This window comes from Dipodomys spectabilis, unplaced genomic scaffold (genome assembly GCF_019054845.1).
Source record: "Dipodomys spectabilis isolate Male_0828 unplaced genomic scaffold, ASM1905484v1 ptg000299l, whole genome shotgun sequence".
Lineage (NCBI taxonomy): Eukaryota > Metazoa > Chordata > Mammalia > Rodentia > Heteromyidae > Dipodomys > Dipodomys spectabilis.
This window is the reverse complement of record NW_024870976.1, coordinates 2,120,001-2,144,700: the sequence shown is the minus strand read 5'-3', so window position 1 is coordinate 2,144,700 and position 24,700 is coordinate 2,120,001. Positions and strand designations below refer to the sequence as shown.

Here is a 24,700-nt window from a genome sequence, read left to right as displayed (position 1 = left end):
CGGGCCGGGCCCGGGGGGCGGGCAGCGAGCTCGGGCGATGGCACGGCCGCGGGGCCCCAGCCTCGCCCTCCCGGGGCGACGAACTCCCAGCAAAGCACGCGGCTCGTACCGTCCCTCGGTGGCCGCCGCGGCGGGTCCCGACGCACCCGGAGCGAGCTCGAGCTGCCCTGGCCGGTAACCTCCATCTTGTCGCCCAAGCTTCGCTAGCAACCACAAGCTCCTCTGCCATTGGCTTGTGGTCGCTAAGGGGGCGTGACTAGGAGCAGCGCTGGCCACCACTTCTTCCGGAGCGCCCAGTCCATCCGGGAGGCGGCGGGAGCTATTGCGCCTGCGCGGCGCGGGACATTTCCGTCATCCGACTCCTTCCGCCCGTAGGCCCGCCCTCCAACGGCCGCGGCCAACACACCGGAAGCGGAAATGGTTGGAGCTCTGGGTCCCGCCCCGCCGCCATCTTGGAGGCCGGAGGCGGCGCCGCAGGACCGAGCGGAAGTACCCGTGCAGCTTCCCGGACCCCGAGTCGAACGCTGGCGGCCGTCCCGCCCGCCGTCCTCCTCCCGCGGTCGTGAGGGAGACCGCGGCTCGGCCGCAGCGGAGCTGCGAGGTGCCGGGGCGGGCCGGGGCGCGGGGCTGGCCGGGCGGCGCCGCCTCCGCCTCCCTCGGCTGTCAAGGCCGCGGACGGGCGGGCGGGGCCGCGCCGCGCCGTCGGGGCCCGGGAGGGTCAGCGGGCGGCGCGGGCCGGGCCGGGGACCGAGGGGCCGGGGACCGAGGGGCCGCGCCGCGCGCCTGCCCGTCCGGCCCCTCGCGGCCCGCCCGCCCCGGCAGGGCGGCGGGAGCAGGTGGCCGTGGCCCCCGGCCCCCGAGTTGCGGGGCTCGTGTCCCCGGCCCGCCGCGCCGCACGTGTGTGGGCGACGCGGTCCTGCGCCCGGGGATGCCGAGGTCACTAGTGGGCCCGGGGGAACCCGCCAGATGCTCAAGATCACACGGTGGTGGGATCCCACGGCCTCGGACCGGCTGTCCTCCGGGCAGGCTGCGGCCGCATCTCCCCGATAAAAAGGTGGTGCTGGCTTCCGCGCCGCCAGTCTCTGAGCCCCGAGAGCTGCTTTCGCACCGAGAACCTTCCGTTCAGTGGCTTTTCTTCTTTCCTCCTCTCGGTGGAGACTGTTCTGGAACTGCTCTGTTCTTCGTTGGGTTGAGCAAAGGCCCCTCAATAACTGAGACTGTCATTCGGGTCCTGATATGTGTGTGGGGTGACTGCAGTGGAGGAAGAGTGGATCAAAGCCAGGAGGAGGTCCGTACTCAGAGGAGGGAGGAGTCCAGGCGTGGCCTTGGGAAGAAACCAGAGGTAGGGTCTCGGCTTGTCAGGGAGGGACTGGCTCTAAGGGTGTGCAGTCCCAGGGGCTCTTCCTTGACCAGGAAGTGTCAGCTGCAGATGCTGAGCAGAAGGCTTTCTTCTTTGTGCTGTGAGCCTAGTGTAAGTGATGGATTACAAAAGCTGGCCAGTTGGTGGACTCCAGAACCAGGCACATAGAGAATGTTTGTATAGTTTTCTGGCGTGATGGTACTGGGGGCCTGTCTGGAGTGGTTTTTGTTTTTCTTCTTTTTGGTGGAGCGATGTTTGTATTCGATAGATAGTCAATGGTACATGCAGAACCAGACAAGGGGTCAAGGGGTTCTCAAGCTTCCATTCTTTCTCTTTTTTTGTGGGGCCTGAACTCAGGGCCTGGGCGCTGTCCCTCAACTTTTCCGCTCAAGGCTAGCACTCTACCACTTGAGCCATAGCACCACTTCTGGCTTTTTTCTTTTTGCTTATGTGGTGCTGAGGAATCAAACCCAGGGCCTCATGCATGCAAGGCAAGCGCTCTACCACTGAGCCACCTCCCAGTCCCCTTTAAGCTTGCATTTGTAGGAGGAAATTCAGAGGCAAGCCAGAAGGGTATCAGAAAACAGTTGTCAAACAAAAACTGGGTGAGGAACATCAGGAACCAGTGGTCATTCTTGACAGCAAGAGGAGGCCTCTGAGGAGGTGACCTTTACTCTAAGCACAGGGAAGAGGATTGCAGCTAGAACAGCTGGTGTGAGTACTGCCCTAATCCAGGAACAAGTCTGACGTGTTTGAGAGCTGGGTACATACCGCCTGCCAGGCTCTGAGGACAGCACTGGCCGCCTTTAACTCCTCAAAAGAACCCTTTGGAGGAAGCACCAAGGTGCTGCTATCCCATTCTACAGATCAGAGCCCCAAGCAGTTTTAAATAGCTGTCCCTGGTCATGCCACTGCGGCATGTAGGACGGGATCCAAGCTGGCACTGGGCTCCAAAGTTCATGTTCTTAATCATGCCTATCCCTCTTGGCTTGTTACAGGTGGTGAGTCTAGTCAAGATGTAGAGCAGCGTTTGTCGGATGATCTGAAAGTGGTAGTACATTTTGTGTTAGGTTCTCCATGCACCAGTCTAAAGAAAAGTTTTAAGTAATGCCGCTTAGAGTACATAACTTGGGCAAAAGTGTTTTAGTGGTAAAACACTTTGGTCAGCTTAAAAAGTTTTCCAGCACTGTAGGATGAATAGTAAGACTGCAACAGTTTTCTGCAGGCTGGGCTTTGGCCTAAATAATGTGGCCATTCTATGTAATTCATTTTCATGTTACACCGATTAATTTATTTTTTGTTAAATTAAATGTTTTTAGTTTGCTTGGCTTACCTGAGACCACATGGTACTTCTTAGTCTCCTGGACAGCTCTGGGCACTGTCATTGATGGGTCCAGGAAAAGTGAGGTCATAGTTACATCTCTTTTTTTTTTTTTGGTGGTGATACTGGGGTTTGAACTTGGCCTCATACTTGCTTCACTTGCTTTGCTTGCCCAGCTGGCTCTCAACCACTTGAGCCATGCTTCCAGCTTTTGGATGGTTATTTTGGAGATAGAGCCTTCAGACTTTTCTGCCCAGTTTGACTTTGCTGACCTTTGGGTATCAGTCTCCTGAGTAGCTATGATTACAGGCGTGACCCACTGGTGCCCACATACTCACCCTTACAAAGACTTGAGGCTGCAGCCTATGGACCTATTAAACACACACACACACACACTCTCTCTCTCCTCTCTCTCTCTCTCTCTCTCTCTCTCTCACTCTCTCATTCTCTCTCTCCAGTTGAGATCAGAAGATTACTTGTCATCCATTGTCAGCTTTTTGCATGCTGACTTCCAGTGGACAATTTCCCCAATGTGCACAGTGAGGCTATGGTTTAGAAGGTGCTGGACTTCTTAGGCAGGTATGGGTTCTGGTTCAAAGCTCACCGCGCCACACACCAATCACTGGGAAAACTCAAGCTTTTGTGGGTTGGGCCTCAGTTTCCTCATCCAGGTGGGGACAGTCAGACTGTGCTGAAGGCTTCCTGTGGAGTGAAGTCTGCCGGTGTGTCTGGTGTGGGAAAGAGCCTCCTTTTGCAAATGAGGAATCAGGCTGTGTGGCCAGCGGGTGCTGAGGCCTCTGAGCTGTTGAGCACAGATGGGACTTCAACCTAGTTAAGAAAGGAGTCTATTTTCCTCTCCACCCCAAGTGTAGCAGAGGGAGTGTGGACAGGTGTCAACCACAGATTTGAGGGGATGTGAACTTTACCCCAGCATCTCCCCTGACTTAGGGGTCCACAAATAGCTCATGAAGGTTCACTGTGAGGTTCCTACTTAGCAGTACTTTCCCCCAAAATGGTGAGTTCTAGTTCATGTTTAGTGGAAGAGTTGGGTATCAGGCTGGGCCTTGAGCTGTTTGAGACTTGTTCCTCCTTTGTAAAATGAGGGTAATGATGCCTGTACTCTTGGCCATCTGGGAATGGAGAGAGAGCATGTGACTTGGCACCTGGGTTCTCACAGGTAAATTCTGCCTGAGATCCCAGCAGATGCTGAAATCGTCTGGAGCAGATAGTATTACTTCTAGTTGCCAGATAAGAAATGGTGACGTGAGCTGCTTGTAAGCCAGTACATTTTCCTCTTGATGAGGAGAGGCACTGGGAAGACAGACTTGGCGGAGTATGAAGAAGATGGGGTCTCAATGAAGAGATCTGTGGGGAGGGTGAACAGGCCACATACAAGGGCCTGCTAGAGGATTCCACGGTGAGAAAGGACAGCTCTCGTAGTTGGCAAGGTGGACAGCACTCTGTGTGTGTGTGTGTGTGTGTGTGTGTGTGTGTGTGTGTGGTTGAGGAGCAAGCAGAAGTTAAAGTCCATCAGCTGCTACCTCCTTCCATCCTCTCCCTGTACCAAAGCCTGTCAACTGCTGCTTTCTTGGCAAACAGTTCATGGGAGACACACATACGGTCCGGATGAAAGAAACACTAAGTACTAAAACGACCTGCTTGACAGATTGGTCAATACTGGCAAAAAATTCCCATCATTGAGTGCTTTTTATTTAACTTAGGAGCTTCTTGTGTTTTTCTCAGTTACAGAATGTCTGAAGGTGACAGCGTTGGAGATTCTGTCCATGGGAAACCGTCAGTGGTGTACAGATTTTTCACACGTCTTGGACAGGTTAGTGGGTTTGTAGATTAGTATAAATATTTGGGAAAAAGCGGACACATCTTCCCAAAGGGTGAGGTTGCCGCACTGTCAGAAGGTGAAGCCATGTCTTGCCCTACCTTAACACTTGTGCTTTGAGGGTCTGGCTCTTTACTGGGAAAGGCTAGGTGAAGAACTGTCTAGGCAAGGAGGACCACATGTGGTCTTGGTTACCTGTGGTTTTTCTTTTTCTTTTCCAACTTTAAAAACTCTCAAATCCAGCCAGGCGCTGGTGGCTCACGCCTGTCATCCTAGCTACTCAAGAGGCTGAGATCTGAGGATCACGGTTCAAAGCCAGCCTGGTCAGGAAAGTCCGTGAGACTCTTATCTCCAATAAACCACCAGAAAACTGGAAGTAGCGCTTTGGCTCAAGCGGTAGAGTGCTCGACTTGAGCTGAAAATTGTAGGGACAGCACCCAAGCCCAGAGTTAAAACTCCACGACCGACCAAAAAAGACAACTCTCCCAAGTCCGTCTTACCTTCTCTGTAGTGCAGATTGGGCTGAGGCAGACAGGACTTTGGCCCTCTCTCATTCTTGCCACATCACTCACTGGTCCTGGCAGTCCTCACCCCTCCCTCTTTGCACGCCTCTGCTGTTGGGTACTGCTCCCTGAGAGGTCACAACTTGGCCAAGGTAAATGTAGGTTATCACGGTGTAGTGGGTGCATCTGAGGGTGCATCAGAGTGATGGGCATGACACTCTTCCAACACTGCTTAAACTTAAGTCGAGTAGTCTAATACAGAGTGTAATTGTAGCTGCTACTATGTTGAATCAGTGAAAAAATGTCTACTTTTAATTAAAACTACCATGTGGTAAACTGTTGGTAATTCTTGAAGCTGGGTGGTAAGTATAGATATACTCCTGTATTTTACAACTGCTTGAAAATATTCACAATAATAATATTTTTTTTTGTGCTAGTCCTGGGGCTTGAATTCAAGTTTAGGCACTGTCCCTGAGTTTTATTTTTACTCAGAGATAGCATTCTACCACTTGAGCCATAGCTCCACTTCTTACTTTGGAGGTAAGAGTCTCATGGACTTTCTCGCCCACACTGGCTTTGAAGCTTGATCGTCAGATCTCTGCCTCCTGAGTAGCTAGGACTGCAGATATGAGCCACCAGTGCCTGGCTCATAACTAATAAAATTCATTTTCAAAATAAAAGTGAAGACACATACTGTGTGTTGGGCCAGCATGAGGCTACTGGGCTGGTAGAAGTCTCCAAAGTCTTGGGAGAAGTACAACCTGGGGAGCAGGAAGAAGGCCCCAGTGCCTAGACTCTTCATTTTTCCTTGCGGGGAGGATGAGTTTTGAGGTACTGTTGTGTGGACTTGGCTGTGCACCTTCCAGGGCAGTACAAATCTTTGTGGTGAAGTTGGTTTCCCTACAGAGTTCTCTTTGGGCTTCTGATAATTATTAACATTTTTGCTTAAGAAACAAACCTGCTTTGGGAATTATTGCAAATATTTATGGGTTAATTGTAGTTGCTGCTGTGTATACTCTCTTGTTGTTTTAAGTAGCTCTTTTGACATTGCAAATGATGTGACAGAAGTGCACTTTTGGTGCAGAGGGCTTCTAGGACTGATGTACCTTTGAACTTGTGTTCCATAGATTTACCAGTCCTGGCTGGACAAGTCCACGCCTTATACAGCTGTTCGGTGGGTCGTGACGCTGGGCCTGAGTTTTGTCTACATGATTAGAGTTTACCTGTTACAGGTAGGTGTGAGCCGTAATGACAAAGACTCAGCTGTGGTAGAAGTATTGCTGATCCAGATTGTGTGGAAGGACAGAGTCTTCATTAATCAATTTTCATGTCAGCATCAAACACAAGAAAAGTTGTAGTGACTGTTTTTCTTTTGTTGTTTTTTTTGTGCCTGTCCTGGGGCTTGAACACCAAGGCTAGCACTCTACCACTTGAGCCACATCTCCACTTCTGGCTTTTTTTTGGTGGTTAATTGAAGATGAGAGTCTCACATTTTCTTGCCCAGAATGGCTCTGAACTGCGATCATCAGATCTGAGCCTCCTGAGCAGGTAGGATTATAGGCATGAGTTACCAATATCTGGCTGGCGCGTGCGTGCGTGCGTGCGTGCGTGCGTGCGTTGCTTAGGTCCTAGATTAAGACTGACACTCTTACCTCTTGGGATGGTATGTGGGTGTGTGTGTGTGTTGTTACTGTGGCTTTTATTTAGGTCCTAGGTGCTGTACCTGAGCTCTTTGGATTAAGACTGACACTCTTACCTCTTGAGCCATACCCCTACTTCTGGCTTTTTGGTGCTTACTTGGGCTTAAGAGTTTCTTGGACTCTTCTGCCTGTTTTTTTTTTTTTGTCAGTTGTGGGGCTTGAACTCTGGGCCTGGGCTCTCTCCCTCAGCTCTTCAGCTCAAGACTAGTGGTCTACCACTTGAGCCACAGTGCTCCTTCCTGTTTTCTGAGTCGTTTATTGGAGATAACAGTCCCATGGACTTTTCCTGCCTGGTGGCTTTGAATGTCCATCCTCAGATCTCAGCCTCCTGTGTAGCTAGGCTTACAGGTGTGAGCCACCGGTGCCCGGCTTCTGCTATTTTTTAAAAATGAGTTATTTATAATTCCCTAGCTAAGGTTCCCAGGGTGTCCAGGCTGCCTCAGTTTTGCCCCTGGAGTGTCCTGGTCTGGATGACAGACCTTGTTTTGTCCCCCTGGCTGTGCCTCCCAGAGCAGCTTCTCCTGTACAGGGTAGCGTGCTGTAACAGATCCTTGCTTCCGTGGACTTTGGGTACCCTGAGTGACTGTGGCATTCCCAAAGGTTACATTGTTCCTGAGCTACTTCTTCTGTGAGGCTCAAGCACTAAGTAGAGAAAGAGGCTAAGTGACCTGCAGACCCTTGGTTGTCTGTGGACAGGGCAGGTGGCACAGGCTTATTAGAGCCTGTTGCCTCCTAGTGAAGTCCCTGCTCCCTGAGACTCCTTGTACCCTAGAGAAGAAGCTGTTTATAGTGTTTGTAGGTATAAAAGGGGGATAGAGGTTAAAGTTTTTGTCCAGAGCATGTCATCCTGGGGTGGTGTGGATGACGGTCCTTCATTTAAATTGCACACCTTCCTTCCTGGTATTTCCCAAGATTTCATAGGTTATCAGTCCATGAGTCAGCATGTTTATTTACTGCTCTCATTAATTCTTTTAGTGCTGTGTAAAATTCTTACTCTACATGTGGAAACTTGTTTTTACCTAGGAACTTAGCCTGTGAGTAGACCAACATTGGTTTACTGGGAGGTAGCAGGTTGTTATCATAGCCAAACCAAATATACATATAGGATATCTAAAATTAAAATTAAAATTTTAGATATATAGGATACACAGTTTTTTTAAAACTGAAACTTGGTTTGTTTACCAACAGCAAGTTGCCTTGAAGATTCTCTTCTGAACCAGGTTTGTACCTGATCTGGTGTCCTTCCAGCAATAGATGGTTTTGTGTGTGTGTGTGTGTGTGTGTGTGTGTGTGTGTGTTTATGAAAAACCACAGGCTTTTAAGATGGGTGGCATGCTTCTGGTATCTAACGGGCTAAGTTGGTGGTGCTTGTGTGCTGTATGAAGAGACTGCTAGGATTCCCCAGTTCTTTTGTATAACCTTAGGAAGGCCTGGCTTTCTCTTGCCAGCATATTTTCATGATGCTGTTTTGTTTTATTTCTGGTACTAGATTTCTTCTGGGCTAGACAAATATTCCAGGCAATGACCCTCCAGAGGGGTCTCAGCTGGTCATGTCTTTGGCAATAGCCGATTCTGCTCTAGACTCTTATGTGACTATCTGCAGCTGGTTAGCAGGCCAGGAGGTCACAGAGAGCCACCTCTGTGCTCAGCCACCCCATCCCTGTTGTAGGCATGGTCTTTTGGGGGGCAAATCCCTTGTTCTACACTCCTGATTGGAAGCCAGTGGTCTGGGAATCTCATGTATTTGATGGGACCCTGGAGGAAGTTTGTAATTTGGGCTCTGATCATCACTTTAGTTTCAAGACCCACTGAGTGCTTTGAGATTAATGGTCACCATGGATGTTCATTGTCACCTAACTTGCAGCCTTCTTACTTTGAGTAAAACACTGCTTTTCAGTTCAGTGGCGTGTTACAGGTTGTTGGCACAGTGAACTGGTTCAAGCCTGTGGTGGCTAGGCTGCCCACTGACCTGTGCTTCCTTCTCTTTCAGGGTTGGTACATCGTGACCTACGCATTGGGAATCTACCACCTAAATCTCTTCATTGCGTTCCTTTCTCCCAAAGTGGATCCTTCCTTAATGGAAGATTCAGGTAGATATGACACTGTGTGAGGCACTGTCTGGGTAGTGTTGTGCCTCCTTATCCCTCTTGTATAGCCGTCTGTGCTGGGCTCACAGTGTTCATGAATACTTGTCATGTCAGGAATAGGGTATGTTTGTCCATGTTGAACCACTTCATGAGTTCCTGTGTAGCTGGGAAGGGCTCATTGCTCATTCTGTTCTCCATTTTGCAGTTGAGGAAACTGAGGTACCTGGGGTTTTGTAATATATCCGAGGTCACGTAACAGAGTGTGGGACTGACAGCATGGACGAGCCGCCCTCCCAGACCTGCCTCTTACGCACACAGCCTGTTCTGGTGGTGCTTTGGGACTTCCTGTGGGGAAGAAGCCCTCTGTGCCCAGCATGACCATCTGTTGAGGGTAGCGGGCACTCCTTGGTTTCTGAGGAGTTGAAATATTCTTGGCATGTCCTTGTACTACACATATGAGGTTCACATGGCTCTGATCGAACGTGGGCCCGTGTGGGGTGGGTAACGGCTGAGGCCTTCTACCCAGATGTACCTGCTGCTTGTGATTGGAAGCCAGCTGGTGGCCTGCCACAGAGTCTGCCTTGTTAGGAGGTGGTCCAATCCAGTTTTCTGGGGCTTGAACTCAGGGCCTGGGCACTGTCTCTGAGCCTCTCTCTGCTCAAGGCTAGAGCTCTACCACTTGAGACCCAGCACCACTTCTGGCTTTTTCTGTGTATGCAGTACTGAGGAATTGAACCCAGAGCTTCTTGCATGCAAGGCAAGCACTCTACCACTGAGCCACATTCCCAGCTTCCAAGCAATGTTCAACATGGGTGACTAGTACCTGTGACCTTCCTCTAGAGTCAGCACCTTTCATTACATGTCACTGTTTCAGGAGGCTAGACAGCAACTAAGACCCTTTTCTGTAGGCTTTGATTTCTGAATCTGAAAATGGGGAGAGGTAAGAGGAGCAGAGACCTGGTCCTAAGGAGCTGTGGGTGCATGAGGCTGTGTTGGTACCACACTGTTCTTTTGGACACAGCCTTGTGTTCTCTTCTCTATGTGGTCTAAACTGGTGTTGAACTTGGGATCCTCCTGCCTCTTTGAGTGCTGAGATCACAGGCATGTACCACCATACCCAGCCTGCATCATCATGCTAGGTCTGCATTCTTTTTGGTCTAGTCCTGGAGCATGAACTCAGGGCCTGGGTACTGTCTGAGCTTTTGTGCTCAAGGCTAGTGCTCTTACCACTTGAGCCACAGTTCCAGTTTTGTTGTTTTGGCAGTTTATTAGTTTATTGAAGCTAAGAATCTCACTGATTTTCCTGCCCAGGCTGGCTTCAAACTGCAAACTGCACTCTTCATATCTCAGTCTCCTGAATAGCAAGGATTACAGGCATGAGCTGCATTCTCTCTTTACTATTTGTGTAAGTGGCAAATTTGCCCTTGTTTTCTTCTAGTACAGTTGATGAAAACTCTGGGAGACTGACTTTTTTCATCCATTTAAACTGTGTAGAAATCCTCTCAGAGTCCAAATTGAATCCTCTGAAGCAATGCCCTTTTTACTAAGTTGGCTGCTTTTTTCTTCAGTTAGGTGATAGACACCTGAATTTCCCTCAGGCTTAGGGTGAAAGGCTTCAGGGAAAACTTCTGAATGTGGTAATAGACATGAAAGTATGAGGCAGCAGGTGCATTATCTCCACTTGTTCTGCCTTTCAGATGATGGTCCTTCATTACCAACCAAACAGAATGAGGAATTTCGTCCCTTCATTAGAAGGCTTCCAGAGTTTAAGTTTTGGTGAGCTATTTTTTTTCCTAGTAAACTTAAAAAAAAAAACAAAAAACCTTAACCCTTTTATTTGACATAGTAATTGTGCATGTATGAGGGCACGGTGTGACACGTCAGTACCTGTACACGGCAACTGGCGTGGCCATCGCCGTAGACACGTATCACTGCTTTGTGTGGAAACATACAATCCTCTCAGCCATTCCAAAATAGAGAGTGAATTGTCCACCAGTTACCCTCCTGTGTTGTCATTTCTTCCTGTCCGCTTACGCCTTTAGTTCTTAAAGGTGTAAGTAAAGATACTATGCTCGAGTATGGCCAGGGAGACTGTAAAAACTAACTTCTGTTGTAGTTGGCCAGCAACTTAGACTTTAGCAAATGAGTTTGTTGTGCTTTGCTTGTGACATTCATCCATAAGGTGACAGCTGGGCATGAGAGTGAGGAGACTACCACTTAGAAGTATTGTCTGGGCTGTGTTGGCACAGTGGTCTGAAGCTAGCAGAGAGGTTGGCTCCGGGGTGGAGGGTGCTGGCATCCTGAGGACTTGGGCCCTAGCGACTCTCTTTGGGCAGCTGCCTTCTAGGCCCTGTTGCTCGTGACTGGCAGATGTGAGCCAGCTTTCGCCTGGCTGTGTCTTGAGAGGGCCCTGTGAGAAGGTTTGTGGTGGGCCAGGGTCCACCCTCAGGGTTTGGACCTTCTTTGGACTGCAAGAAACTAAGACAAGAGACAGGGACGTGGGCTGGGTAGATGGAGTTCTTGTGTGTCCGTGTATGACTGGCCTACTGTCCTGTCTCTGGTGGTACTCAGCCCTGTGGCACAGGAGGAGCCAGTCTGTTGGGTAAATAAAATTAAACAACCTGTTCTTCAATCTATAGGCCTTTACTCCGCAGCCCTGCTGTGTAATGTTGGAACATGGGGGACAGGTATAGGAGAGGGAGCAGAAAGTAGGCAAGGCCCAGAAACCCTGGAATTCCTCAGGGAACCTGGATTTGTTCTGTAGGAAAGGGAGAGGCAGGAGCAGGTGCTGGTGGGTGGGCACCACTTTGCCCCAGGCTCCCATTGTTGGCCATGGGCCTTTGTGCTGCTCCAGGCCAGGGCAGGCAGCAAGCATAAGGTGCGTCCGGCTTCAGCATCGCTGCTGTGTTTTGTGAATGTGTGGGAAGACAGCTCCAGGAGACTGAGAGAAGGCCGTGGCTGTGCTTAATTGTGGCACATTCACAGACAACACACACAGGTCCCATGCAGCTCCCGGGCAGGGAGCTGTCTCTGCGGATGCCCATGTGCGAGCTGAAGCAAGAGCAGCTGTGGAGGCCGGTGGAGGTCCGCAGATGCTGGCTGCTAACCTGTGTCCTTGCTTTAAGGCACGCGGCTACCAAGGGCATCCTCGTGGCTATGGTGTGTACCTTCTTCGAGGCATTCAACGTCCCAGTGTTCTGGCCAATCCTGGTGATGTACTTCATCATGCTTTTCTGTATCACAATGAAGAGGCAAATAAAGGTAACGACATCAGCGCTGTGCTGTGCGGATGGCCACCGGGAAAGACATGCTTAGGTCTGGCTGAGAGCAGAGGTGGCACTGCTCTGTGAGGACCCATGCCGAATGTCCAGCCAAGGCCAGTGAGTGCAAGTTCTGGATGCCGGGGAGGAAGATACTGAGTGGAGCCAGGGCAGCCTGCCTCAGTTGTGCAGGCTGCCCAAGGAGTGTTGAGGGGATGTTCCCAGATGTGACTGCTGCGCAGCCTTTCCTACAGGGAGGAGCGGCTCCTGAACCCTCCTCCAATCATTGGGTGTCAGACAGGACTCTGGCCAGTTAGGTGGGCTAAGGAAGGTTCTGCTCTGTCCATGTGGAGACAAGAAGAGGTCCTGATTGTATCTGTGACGGAAATAGTTAAGGGGTACCTTTGGCTTTGCAGAATTAGGGGAAAATGTGGTTAGGGAACTCTTGAGTAACTCAAGTCTGTTTGTGTGTTTGTTTTCCCAGCACATGATTAAATACCGGTACATACCGTTCACACACGGAAAGAGGAGGTACAAAGGGAAGGAGGACGTGGGCAAGACGTTTGCTAGTTAGACGCTGGACTGGGATCTGTCACGCGTGCAAGAGCGGTTTTGAGCCACTGTAACAATGCCTTTTTCTTCACATAAAGTAGTTGATTACGAGGGAGTGGAATTTTCTTTTTAAAAGGAGCCTCAATGATTTGTAATTGAAATATCAGGTTCTTGAAGAAACTGGCATTTAAACCAAATTGCATTGATCTTTTTTTCAGTGATGTTCATGTTTCAATCCGACAGAGGTGTATGAACTGCAGGCCTGAGCGGCTAGGTGGGTGGCAACCTGTGGGGAAGGGAGGATGGAGGGCTGCCGCGGGGCTCCTTCCCTGCCGTACTGAGCTCACTGCTCTGTGCCAGTGGTGCGTGCCAGCCCAATTCCTGGGGGTGGGTGGACGTGAGACATGAGAGTGGCTTTCGAGTGACGGTGGTTCTCGTGCCAGTGTCTGCATTTCATCTCATTGGAGATGTTTCAAGCTGACCCCTATCATGACTCAAAACTTTGTTCTTAACTACCATGATTGCTTTTGAGGGCCTGGAATTATAAATATATATATTATATTTTAATTGTTTGAGATTATTTTGACATATTTCTTTGATACGTGAAGCTTGTTTTGCCTTTGATTAAATTTGTTCTCACGCAAATTTGAATGGTTAAACCATCAAAACCCACCAGAGCAGGCCAGGTCTGTGGGTTTAACACACGGAGTTTTCACTATCTTGGGGGGAAACTAGAACCTACAGCATGCCAACTTTTTGATGTGATAAAATACTCAAGCATCTTACTAAGTGACTTTTTCATCCTGCCTTCAGTATTAAAGGTTGACCCCTGGCTCGTGCAGTCTCTCCCAGCCTTGCCTTCTGTAGGGGGGAGGGGAAGGAAGGGGAGGGCCAGTCTTGCCATTAGCCACCCAAAGGACACCTTAGGCCTGGTCTGCACAGATGCCCCCCCTCTTGGGGGAGGGCCACATCTCCCGCCCACTACACTTTTAGACATGAAATACTGTCAGTGGTATAATTTTCACTTGCCAACTTTTTGGTATCTAAAATTAAGCTCTTTCTTTACAAGTCCATATTCGATTCTTTTGTACCTGACCTGACATTCTAAGTTGATAACTATGTGGAGTGCTCTGGAACTTTTGGTTTTCATTTTCCACGTCAGTCAGTGCTGAGGCTGAAGTGTGATGGAACACTGCACCTGAGTGGAGTGGTGTGAATTTTAGGACCAAGTAGGGTAGTTGTATATGCCCATGCTCTGGTTTCTCCCACAGGGACTCTTGGGAACACCAAAGCCATGGTGCTGCTGGTGGGCCTCAGCCCTGCCTTCTGCAGAGGCCCAACCCATGTCTTATGAAACCCTCTGGGTCTTCTTACTTGCCAGCATGTCCGTGGAATTTGTTTCTTAGGGGGCACCAAGCTGTCTGAGCGAGCTAATACCTGGAAATACCCAGAGGCAAGGGCAGGCTGGGGGCAAGCTGAGTGGGGGGCGGTCGTGCAGTGACCTGGGGTAAGCTGGTGCCACTGCCCCTGTGGGCCTCCTTGGTTAGACCGCCCCAAACGTGCACGTGACAGGTAATGCCTCAAGCGGGCTCTGCCACCAGTGCAGACCCTCCTCACCCGCCTTCTGGCTAGTATGAAGATCCGGATTTCTCCATACCGGAAGCAAGCCAAGTATGTGCCCAGTGTCTCAGGCAGGGTGCTGGAGATGGCTTACTCGGCTCCCAGCATGGGGCCATTTGACCACACTGTGCCACTCCTGTGCCAGGGCTCAGCACTGCCTGTGTGGCCTCACCGAGGAACCCTCTGAAGACATGAATAAAATCCTCTCTGGCCAACCTCTGATTAGTTCTCAGCTGCGTGACTCAAGGAGGGGAGGAGGGGACCTTAGACCGTCTCAACAAGACTCTGGAGAAAGACAGCCCGCCAAACAGCAGCCTGGGTGTGGGGCCCCCTCGTGGACTTCTACGTGACAAAAAACAAAAGTTGTGAGAATTTTACCATTTCTATGCAAGTACAGTTAACCCTGAAGACCGTTTACTCCACCTCATCTGGGGCTGGGCTGTCAGCGGTAGTGCCGTAGGTAGACCAGCTTCTGGGGAGAGAACTTCTCCCTGCAGAGGGGGCACTCTGTCTGTGGGGGAGAGGAAAGTCATGTCAGCTGGGGTGGCCCTGACCCTACTGCATCTCCCAAGAGGTGCACACAAACACAAGGCCATGTCCCTACTTTTCAGCCATGAAACAGCTTGCCCAGTGCTAGCTCCAATGCTGTGCCCAAGCTTTGGACACACGGGGCCTCTCCAGGGCTTTTCCCATGTCTGTGTCCAGCATGCTCAGCCAGCTGCTGTGGAGGGTTTCTGTCTCATCAGTCATACATGTTAGGCCGTGTGTGCTATTCTGATCCATTCTGACCCTCAGGTCCCACTATGAATGGACCTTAGACCCTCCTCTCGGGACGTGCTGGACTTGCTGGGTGCTCAGGAATCTGCCCACACTGTGGCACTGCTGGTTCATGTTTCTGGAGAATGGATGCTTGTGCCTTCATCCTGCTGCTAAGCCCAGGATGGCCACTCTGGAACTTAGGCAGTGCTGTAGCCACTGAACCCCCCCCTACAATGGCAGCCAGAGCTCCTGGCAGGACAGTGGATCGCCAGGAAAGCATTTCTTTGGAGGCCAGCTGCTTTGAGAGGGCACCACGTGTGCCCTGGGCATCTGACCTGGTAACAGCGGACACGGGCACAGGGAGGGTCTGGCATATGTAAACCGCACCAGAGTTCCGTGCACCCAAGACTCTGGAGGCAGCCTGGGCCCGGTCTCTGCACCCGGCACAAGCATTTGGCTTGTACTTTCAGCCAAGCCTCAACAGGCAGGACTTGGACCTTTAGCCCCAAACAACAGCCCCATAGCAGACCTACTTCAAGAAGATGCCCGCCCCGCCACCTTCAACATGGGCTGCAGGCCTGGGTGGCACGCACCTTGGTGTTACACCACTCAGTGATGCACTCCCAGCAGAAGAGGTGGCCGCAGGGTGTGGCTGTGGAGTGCCTGCGCTCCTCCAGGCACAGGGTGCAGAGAGGGGTTCTGGAACCAGCTCGCTCCTCCAGGGAACCTCTGGGAAGGGGGACATTCGGGTGAGTCCTTCCACAGCTGCTGTGCTGAGCCCCCTGCCGCTGTCTCCCCCAGCGGGCCCCCCATCCTCACTCACCTGCGGTGGGACAGGTGGCGGTGCAGCTTCCACTCCTTCCTGGCACGCTGCCTCTGCCGGAAGCTGTACAGCTGCAGCCCCACCCAGAGTGCCAGGTGTGCTAGGGAGATGAGACCTAGCAGCCTGTAGCCTGCTTGGGCCCTCAGGTCTTCTCGGGGCAGGTGGCGAGTGCGGAGCTGTCAGGGAAGGTGGCCCCACGCCCATCAGGACCCCAAGGGGACCTGGCCTCTGTCTGCTGGATGTCCTGCATTCATTCAGTGGCCCAGGCCTCCACCCGGCCTGAGAGGTTTGGACCTGAGAGGTCCGATTTGGAGTCCAAGGGGAAGCTTTAGGTAAAGGCCATGAGGCTGGATGGGGAATCCTCCCCTGGGAGGATTCTGAGGTCATCCGATAACCACCTCTCAGGGAGAAGGGAACCAGCCAGGACTCCTAGGAGCATGGTGCAGGGAGCTGGCACGCAGACTACCCACCAGATGCCCTGCCTCACTACTTCAGCAAGGCTTGTGGCCCCTCTGGGGACGCTGCGACCGTGTCCCCATCTCTCCCAGTTGGTGACTGAAGCGAGAGCCTCTTAATGCTCTATGTCCTGTGCCCCTCCCACTGCCAGCTGGGCTCTACTCTCCATGGAGGAGCCCTGTGCTCACTCTTGAGTCTGGCCCACAGACACTCAGCAAGCTCTCTGGGCAAGAGGACTGTGCCAAAACACTGCCAGTCTGCATCACTGAAGACAGATCAGACACAGTTCCATGACAGGGCTGCTGGTGCTCCACTGGTTGTAAGCTGGGTTGGCCTGACAGCAGAGGGCCCGGGGCAGGGAGACACGGTGGGACCACAGGGAAGCTTTGGGGACAGATCAGCTAGGAGACGAGGCTGACAGCTAGGTGGGCCGACCATGGGGCCAGGCGGGGGGGGGGGGGGGGGCGGGGAGCCTGGCTGGCCGTGCTAAGGCCATGTAGTCGCCATGGGTCACGGCTGGAAAAGTACCCTGCACCATGATCTAAGACCCTGCTTCTCTGTCAGGACTGCTGGACAGTGGTGGGCAAAGACCCTGGGGGGTATGGTAGGAAGTGGGAAAAAGAAAGGAGCTAGCTAGGGCCCACACTTGGCTCCATGGCAGCTAAGATGCCCATTCTACAAAGCAGAGAAATGGGCTTGTACAGGGACCCACCATGAGGTGGACCAGTCCCCTTGGTCAGTGCCCACACCCCCACTTCCTGGCCACCCCATGTGCTAGCTGCAGGAAGAAAGATTTTCTTTCTTTCTCTACTCCTGGCAACTGTAACTGAACAAAATGGACTGTTTTCTAAGAATTGCGGTCTCAGCATTTAAAGCACTCTGCGGTGACTACGTCACCAGCATGGACCTGCAAAGGCCAGGGCTGCACAGAACAGAGACCCACCATATCCCCCGCCCTGCACTGCTACTTACGTAAGTGACACCCACAAGCCTTTTAGCTAGGTGGTAGAAAGCACCATGGATGTAAAACCAGGCAACATGGAACCTATGTAGGTAGGCGAGGCCTTGTCTGAGGATGGAGACTGTGCGCTGGAGCGTCTTCCTCTGTTGTTCAGTCAGGGAAGTTGCACGGCGACGCACCCAGCGCCGTGCTCCTGACCGGCTGCGCCCACTGGGCACCAGGCTGCCCTGTGAGGGCCGTGCACCGTCGCCATCCGCCTGAAGTTCCTGCTCCAAGGGCAGCAGGGCCTTGTCCAGCAGGTAGGGCAGTACTGCGTGCAGTGCCACCAGCACTCCACGGCGGAGCCTGGAGGGCACACGCCGCTGGGACCCATCCACCTGGACGATGCCAACGTACTCCTCCCCAAGGGTCTGGTAGCCTGAGAGGTTGAGGATGGTGCACACTGATGAGGGCCTGACAAAGGGGTGGGCTCCTGGGCCAGCCTGCTCTTAGCCCCAGACCCTAGCCCTGCCCATCATGCTTGCCCCCCCCCCCCAGCCTGTCACCCTTGAGCCTTGCCTAAGGCAAAGATGACCTTCTGTTGCTAAGCTGTGGCCTCATCAAGCCCCGAGGCTGGCTGGTTCACCACAGCCGGTGACTGGCTGCGTGAGCTCCTGGGCTCTGGCTCAGGATCCCCCTCCCGCTGTTGTAGTCTGTGTTCAGCCCCGCTTACTGTCCCTCCTCCATCATCCCCTGCCCAAGTGATGATCCAGTCCACCTCCCACATACTGATGTAGACTCCACTTACAGCCCAGTCTGGGCCTGGCTCATTCCTGAATCCCAAGTTTCCAAGTCAGTGCCAGCCTGACATTACTGTGGTGTTGGATAAACACCTCCAAACTCACCCCTGCCAAGAGCAGGCTCCAAGCCCCACCTAGGAAAGTCTGCTTCCCTACTTCCTATCTCTGCTGAAGGTGATGAGTGAGGGACTTCTTGTGCTCAGTGCATTCTGGACTCTTCTTCTCCATGTGTCTCACCAAGACCCAGGCTCATACAGCCTCTGTGTAAGTGTCCTTCTTCCACCTCTGCCCCCATGGTCTGGTTATAGCTAGCAGTCAGCCCCTCTCCTGCCTGTGACCTACAATGACCCACACCTTGTAGGGGGAGAACCCAATCTGCCAAGGCGGCCTCCATTTCAGCGCTGTGCTCCCGTTGCTTGCTCTGCTTTCAACAGAACAGGCCCTTGACCCTGAAGGGCCCACGGCCTCCCGGGAGGCCACTTGATGTTTATCATGTCTCCAACAAGAATATGTTCCTGCTCCATGGTGACTCACCCTTCTTGTGTAGGACTGGCTGACACCTCGCAGGTGCCCGCCAAGCCCGAGACCTTCCTTTGGTGTCTCCTCTAAAGGATGGCCACCAGTCTTGGCCCACTGCCAGCACCGTGACCCGCTCCTGTCGCCACGATCAGCCAATGAGAAACTGGTACCAGGATGGAGGTCCCCGGGAAATGAGCACTAATGAGGGCCGCATCCAGCGCGGCCTGAGGCTTCTCCCGGCCTCCCTGCCCCCTCCCACTACCCCGTCTTCTGACTTGGGCCTGCTGAGCACGGCTACCTGCCACTGTGGTGAGGCCGAAGTAGGCGACGTCCGAAAGCAGCTCGAGCTCCTTCCTCCACTCCAGCCACTTCTTTGCACCTGCGAGGAGAAGCGCGTTACTCGGGGGGAGGCGGTGCGCTCCTCTGGGCTCGGCGGGCACGGCCGCCCCTCCGGAGCGGAGCTTCTCCTCCCCGGAGCGCCGGCCGGCAGCACAGGCCGTCCCGAGCAGCGCGGGCGGCCGCGGGGCAGCCGTTCTCCACTCCGGAAGGCCCCGGCCAGATCTGCCGGCCCGAACGAGCAGGGGCCGCAGCAGGGCCCACGGGAGGCCGCTGGCACGACACGGCGTCGGGGAAGCCCCCCGGCCGTCGGGGGCCTCCGGCAGCCCCGGGGCGCTCACCCGCCAGGCTGTGCACGGCGCCGCCGGCCGCACCCCGCAGGCCGCCGCGGTAGTGCTCGTCCTTCTGCGCCGAGCGGATCACCTCTGCTGGGCCGGCCCGCGCCATGGCCGCAGTCCCGACGCGCCCGCGCGGGCCCAGTCTGATGACGTAGCACGTAGCTCGGCGTGCGGTGCGGGCCTCTTGTGTCACGCGGACGGGGGCGGGGCCAGGCCCGAGTCCGGCTGGGCAGGAGGGGGCGGGGCCTGGAGCGGGGTGGGGCCTGGTGCAGGGCGGGGCCTGGAGAGTGGGCAGCGTAACGGGTTGGACGGAGGGCGGAGCTGGGCTGGGGGCGGGGCTTGCACGGTGGGGCGGGGCCAGGCGCGAGCCCGGCTGGGCGGGGGCGGGGCCTGAGGGATGGGGCGGAGCCTAAGAAATGGGGCGGGGTTACGCGGCGCTAAGAGCTGGGCGCGGGCGTCCTCCGCTGTCGGGTTGCTCCTGACGTCCAGTCCCGGACGAGCGCGGGGCCTCGGGGGCCCCCTGGGACGACGGCGGCGGGACAGCTGTCCGCGCCCACGGGGGCTCGGGCCGGGGGGCCGGGGGGGGCGGGGGGCGGGGGGGCGGGGCCGTCCTGACCCGGCCGAGGGCGCCGCGCTGCGGTCCTGCGGGCGGACGGCGGCGGGGCGCCGGGGCCGGCCTCGGCTCCGGTCTCGTCCCGGAGGCTCCGGGGTACGAAGGTCTCCGGACGGGGCGGCCCGGCGGGGTCCGAGCAGGAGGCGCGGCCCAGGCGGCAGCGCGGAGCTGCTCCGAAGTCCCCGGCAGCGCCCACCACGGCCGGCGGCGCCGGCTCCGGCCGCCCGCGCGCCCCGCGCAGGCCTTGCCCGAGGCCGGCTCCTGCGCTGGGGATCCGGATCCGCGCCTCGGCCGCGGGGCGGGGCGGGGGCCAGGAGCGGGGGGGACGAGGGGGGGGCGGGGGAGGAGGAGGAGGAGGAGGAGGAGGAGGACGAGGAGGAGGACGAGGACGAGGAGGAGGAGGACGAGGAGGACGAGGACGAGGAGGAGGACGAGGACGAGGAGGAGGACGAGGACGAGGAGGAGGACGAGGACGAGGAGGAGGAGGAGGAGGACGAGGAGGAGGAGGACGAGGACGAGGACGAGGAGGAGGAGGAGGAGGAGGACGAGGATGATGATGAGGAGGAGGAGGACGAGGATGATGATGAGGATGAAGATGAGGAGGAGGAGGAGGAGGACGCCGAGGAGGAGGACGAGGATGATGATGAGGATGAAGATGAGGAGGAGGAGGAGGAGGACGCCGAGGAGGAGGACGAGGAGGAGGACGAGGACGAAGATGAGGAGGAGGAGGAGGAGGAGGAGGAGGATGATGAGGAGGAGGAGGAAGAGGAGGAGGAGGACTAAGAGGAGGAGGAGGAGGAGGAGGACTAAGAGGAGGAGGAGGAGGAGGAGGAGGATGATGAGGAGGAGGACGAAGAGGAGGAGGAGGACTAAGAGGAGGAGGAGGAGGAGGAGGAGGACTAAGAGGAGGAGGAGGAGGAGGAGGACGAGGACGAGGAGGAGGAGGAGGAGGAGGAGGACGAGGATGATGATGAGGATGAAGATGAGGAGGAGGAGGAGGAGGAGGAGGAGGAGGAGGACGAGGAGGAGGAGGAGGAGGACGAGGATGATGATGAGGAGGAGGAGGACGAGGATGATGATGAGGATGAAGATGAGGAGGAGGAGGAGAAGAAGGAGGACGAGGATGAGGAGGAGGAGGAGGACAAGGAGGAGGAGGAGGACGAGGACGAAGATGAGGAGGAGGAGGAGGATGAGGATGATGATGATGAGGAGGAGGAGGACGAAGAGGAGGAGGAGGACTAAGAGGAGGAGGAGGAGGAGGAGGACTAAGAGGAGGAGGAGGAGGAGGAGGAGGAGGACTAAGAGGAGGAGGAGGAGGAGGAGGAGGACTAAGAGGAGGAGGAGGAGGAGGAGGAGGACTAAGAGGAGGAGGAGGAGGAGGAGGACTAAGAGGAGGAGGAGGAGGAGGAGGAGGAGGACTAAGAGGAGGAGGAGGAGGAGGAGGAGGACTAAGAGGAGGAGGAGGACGAGGAGGAGGAGGAGGAGGAGGACTAAGAGGAGGAGGAGGAGGAGGAGGACTAAGAGGACGAGGAGGAGGAGGAGGAGGACGAGGAGGAGGATGAGTAGGACGAGGAGGATGAGGAGGAGGAGGACGAGGAGGACGAGGAGGAGGAGGAGGAGGAAGAGGAAGGCCGTTTGTTGCCCTGGGGTGGGGGACTTAGGGCTGTGTGCGTTCACATCGTTCACATCGCAGCCCCAGATCTCCGTCTGATCCTGGCCTCCGACCCTGGGCCCCCGGGTGGGGCTGCACAGTCCCGGCTCCGACCCTCGGGCAGAACCCTGCATGGCCAGCAGGGGGCGGCAACGCTTTTCTGCTCTGCACTCTGTGGGTTCAATGAAAGTCCCAGCGACTATGACCCAGAATGGCCCCCCCCCCCACCCCCAGCCTCAGGAAGAAGATGGGGAAGGAGGGTGGGGCAGCTCCCAGGGGAGAGAGGGCAGAAGGTGGGATGGACAGGTACCCTTATACCTTCCCTCCTCCCGTCCCTGGAGAGAGGACCTGGGGCCCCGGTGAGCTGCAGTACTCTGGGGCGTCGGGTCTAGAGGGTGGGGAGTGCTTACCGGGAGAAGCGGCATCTGTCCCCTGTCACCTTCCTTTGGCCTCCTGTTGTCCAAGCCGCTGGGACTGTGGCCTGAACAGTGGCTCTGGATAGACTCCATCCTGCTCCAAGGGCCAAGGGTGGGGAAGTCCTTCAGCGAACACAGCCGCAGACATGGAGGAAAGTGGCTGACCAAAGCCAGCCTGGCCTTGGGGTTCCATTGGGGGCCACCTCGGACTCTAAGCCAAGGGTCGCTCCCTTTTTCCACCACAGTGAAGCTGTTTGTGGGCACTACTGGGGAGCCCTGCTACTCCTCACTAGCCTCTGCCCTCCCGCAGCCTCACGGGGCTGACTGACCTCTGCCCTCCCGCAGCCTCACGGGGCTGACTGACCTCTGCCCTCCCACAGCCTCACGGGGCTGGCTGACCTCTGCCCTCCCCCAGCCTCACTGGCCCTTTGTTGTACACAGTGCACATGGTGCAGGCCTCAGTTCTCCAGCCTGTGAAATGGAAATGATGATAGCAGTTAGCTGGTACTTATTATTATTATTATTAATTATTAGCGTTAATGGTCTAAGGAGGGTTTCGCTGTGACAGAACCTTACAAGAATCCCATATGCCCATCAACCTATTCTCTCTGCCACTCTCCCTTCTCTTCCCTACCCCCTTCTTCAAACAGTGACAACAGGTCTCACTGTTCTAGTCTCATGCATATGAAAGACTCCAGCCATGCTCACCCTGGTTCACACTCTCCCTTCGGCACAGGGCTGATACCTGACCCTGACAGCGCCTCTTTCCCTCTCCCATCACTCCTGTTTTTGGAGTGTGTCAGTCATGCTGAGGAGCTGGGATTTCTGCTGCTGTGGCAGCGTCCAGTGCCCGAGTGGCTGGGGCGGTGCCCAGGTATCGTTGAGGTCAGTGGTCTGGTTGGCGGAATCTGCGTCTCTGGCAAGCCCCGGGAACACAGAAGCTGCTGGTGCGCCTGCCCTTGCGGGGACCCTTCATAGCTTCTCTTCTACCCAGGACACCAGTGTCTGGTGTCTCATGTGCCCTCCCTCCAGCGCGCCGCTCCGGCCTCCTGCTCCACAGCCTTTCACTGGTGAGGAGGCCAGGGGCGGGGAGTTCAGTGGTGTGTGTGTGGGGGGAGCCCGGCCACGTCCACCCCAGCCATCTCCCCTCCTGCCGTTAAGCAGGCCCGGGGCACCTGCTGGGGCAGCGCCTGCACGCGCCACTGGGGCAGAGGTTGGCGCCGTTCGCGCGGCTGCTGCGTCCATGGAGCTCCAGCCACTGCAAAGCAGCCTGGAGGCGGGAAAGGAGAAAAAGAGAGGCGAGCCCTTCTCCCAGGCCTCTCGTCCAGCCTGGGTGGCCAAACGGTGGAGTCCACTTTTGTTCCAGGGAGCCCTTGCTCATTCCCAGAGCGCCCGCCCCTCTGGCCTTTCTTGTCGGGGTGGCGGCGCCTCGCTTTCTGCGGGGATGGGGAGGAGGGGCCTGCGGGAGGTCCTTTCCGGGCCACTGGGGAGGACGGGGCAGCAGGCACCTGGGTGTGGAGCAGGCTCGGCACTGGTGCGGTTTCTAGGAGCCCCGTGCCTAGGGGCTCTGGACCCAGATGCGTGGCTCTGTGCCGCTCGGCCCTCTTCGGGACAGAGCCCCCCCACCCGCAGCTGGCACAGACAGGACCACAGGACCGTTAGGGTGTGCCCTGGCCCGGGAAGGGGGCCCCTGATAGGCCACCACAAACCTGGTGGAACAGGTTTCTCCACTGGTGGGGCAGCCGGGAGGAGGCCCGGCCCACTCTTGCTCTGCGCCCCGTTGCTGCACACGGAGGGCTGGAGGTATGGGAGCGCTGGGGTGGGGAGTGCGGGGCCCTCGGAGGAGGGCGGCAGCGTGCGGCCCCAGACCCGGCTGGGGAGGCCCCGGGCCTGGGCGGCAGGCAGGGGCGGAGGTCTCCAGGGCCGCACTGGGAAGGACCAGTGCCCGAAGTGCCCTCTCAAGGGGCTTGTTGGGCAGGACTGCAGTGCCCGGCGCGGCTCGAGCCTGTGGTCCCTGGGAAGGGGCTCTGGGCGGCTCTCAGGCACAGGCAGTGACTGGGCTGCCGCTGGGCGGGACTAGGCCGCGGGTCTTGTGGAGGAAGAGCGTGTGTGCCTCCCGGGGACTGAGGTGGGCGGTCAGTCACCGCTGGAGGCCGAGGCCTCGGGCACCAAAGAAGAGCTCCCAGCGGAGGGGCCCGGGAGGAGGGAGTGGGCTCCATCCTCACGGGAAACCCGCTGTGCAGGCGCGTGCGGGGTGGGGTGGCAGGCTGTCCCCCGCCCTTGCCCACTCCATCCACCAGCACGGGGAGGACCTGGTGCCGGCGCGCTGGCCCCGGAGCCCTGGGTGCCCAGCAGGGCCAGCGGGGCCCCGGGGAGGCCGGAGCCCGCGCAGCCGTGTGCTGGCATGGGGTTTCGTGCGGGCATTGGAGGGTCAGGCCTGGTTGGGCGGACGGCGCCGAGGGCAGGCTGGCAGGGCAGCTGGTGGGGCTGGGGAACCCCACGGGACCCCACAAGCTTCCTGGCGCAGGGCGTGGGGCCCGTTTCCTCATCTGTCAATGGGGCAGAGTTCCCTCCCCCTGGAGGCGCCCCCCCCCCGGGCGGCCGGGGCTCAGGAGCTGGCGTTGGCTGGGAGGAGGCGGTGCAGGGTCTGCTGGCCCTCGTTTGTGCAGAGACTGGTGAGGACGCCCGCCCCCCCCCCGTGCCAGGGCCCAGCCCCAAGCCTGGCACACCCCGCGCCCAGGAGCAAGCAAGGAGCCCCCACACGGCCGCCGTGAGAGCCGGGCGGGCAGCCAGCCGCTGGCCCGGGATG

At 56.0% G+C, this 24,700-nt stretch overlaps 2 protein-coding genes across 4 annotated transcripts; one reads left to right on the top strand and one right to left on the bottom strand.

Moving 5' to 3' along the window:
• Positions 1 to 443: 443 nt before the first annotated feature.
• On the top strand, positions 444 to 13,390 carry Rer1 (retention in endoplasmic reticulum sorting receptor 1). 2 transcript variants are annotated; one of them, XM_042701950.1, is made up of 7 exons: positions 444 to 601; positions 4,431 to 4,512; positions 6,149 to 6,253; positions 8,712 to 8,811; positions 10,506 to 10,584; positions 11,934 to 12,069; positions 12,553 to 13,390. In XM_042701950.1, exons 2-7 carry the CDS (start codon positions 4,432 to 4,434, stop codon positions 12,640 to 12,642), a joined length of 591 nt encoding a protein of 196 aa, XP_042557884.1. In that variant the 5' UTR covers positions 444 to 601; position 4,431; the 3' UTR covers positions 12,643 to 13,390. The 2 variants fall into 2 exon arrangements, with proteins under 2 accessions (XP_042557884.1, XP_042557883.1); XM_042701949.1 differs by having other exon boundaries at positions 4,425 to 4,512.
• Pex10 (peroxisomal biogenesis factor 10) lies at positions 12,076 to 19,339 on the bottom strand. 2 transcript variants are annotated; one of them, XR_006151128.1, is made up of 7 exons: positions 19,215 to 19,339; positions 18,836 to 18,916; positions 17,251 to 17,657; positions 15,823 to 15,998; positions 15,593 to 15,728; positions 14,619 to 14,751; positions 12,076 to 12,444 (listed from the first exon to the last, which is right to left on the bottom strand). XR_006151128.1 is itself a non-coding variant. In XM_042701946.1 (6 exons), exons 1-6 carry the CDS (start codon positions 19,318 to 19,320, stop codon positions 14,683 to 14,685), a joined length of 975 nt encoding a protein of 324 aa, XP_042557880.1. In that variant the 5' UTR covers positions 19,321 to 19,339; the 3' UTR covers positions 14,613 to 14,682. The 2 variants fall into 2 exon arrangements, 1 of the variants encoding a protein (XP_042557880.1); XM_042701946.1 differs by lacking the exon at positions 12,076 to 12,444 and having other exon boundaries at positions 14,613 to 14,751.
• Positions 19,340 to 24,700: the final 5,361 nt, after the last annotated feature.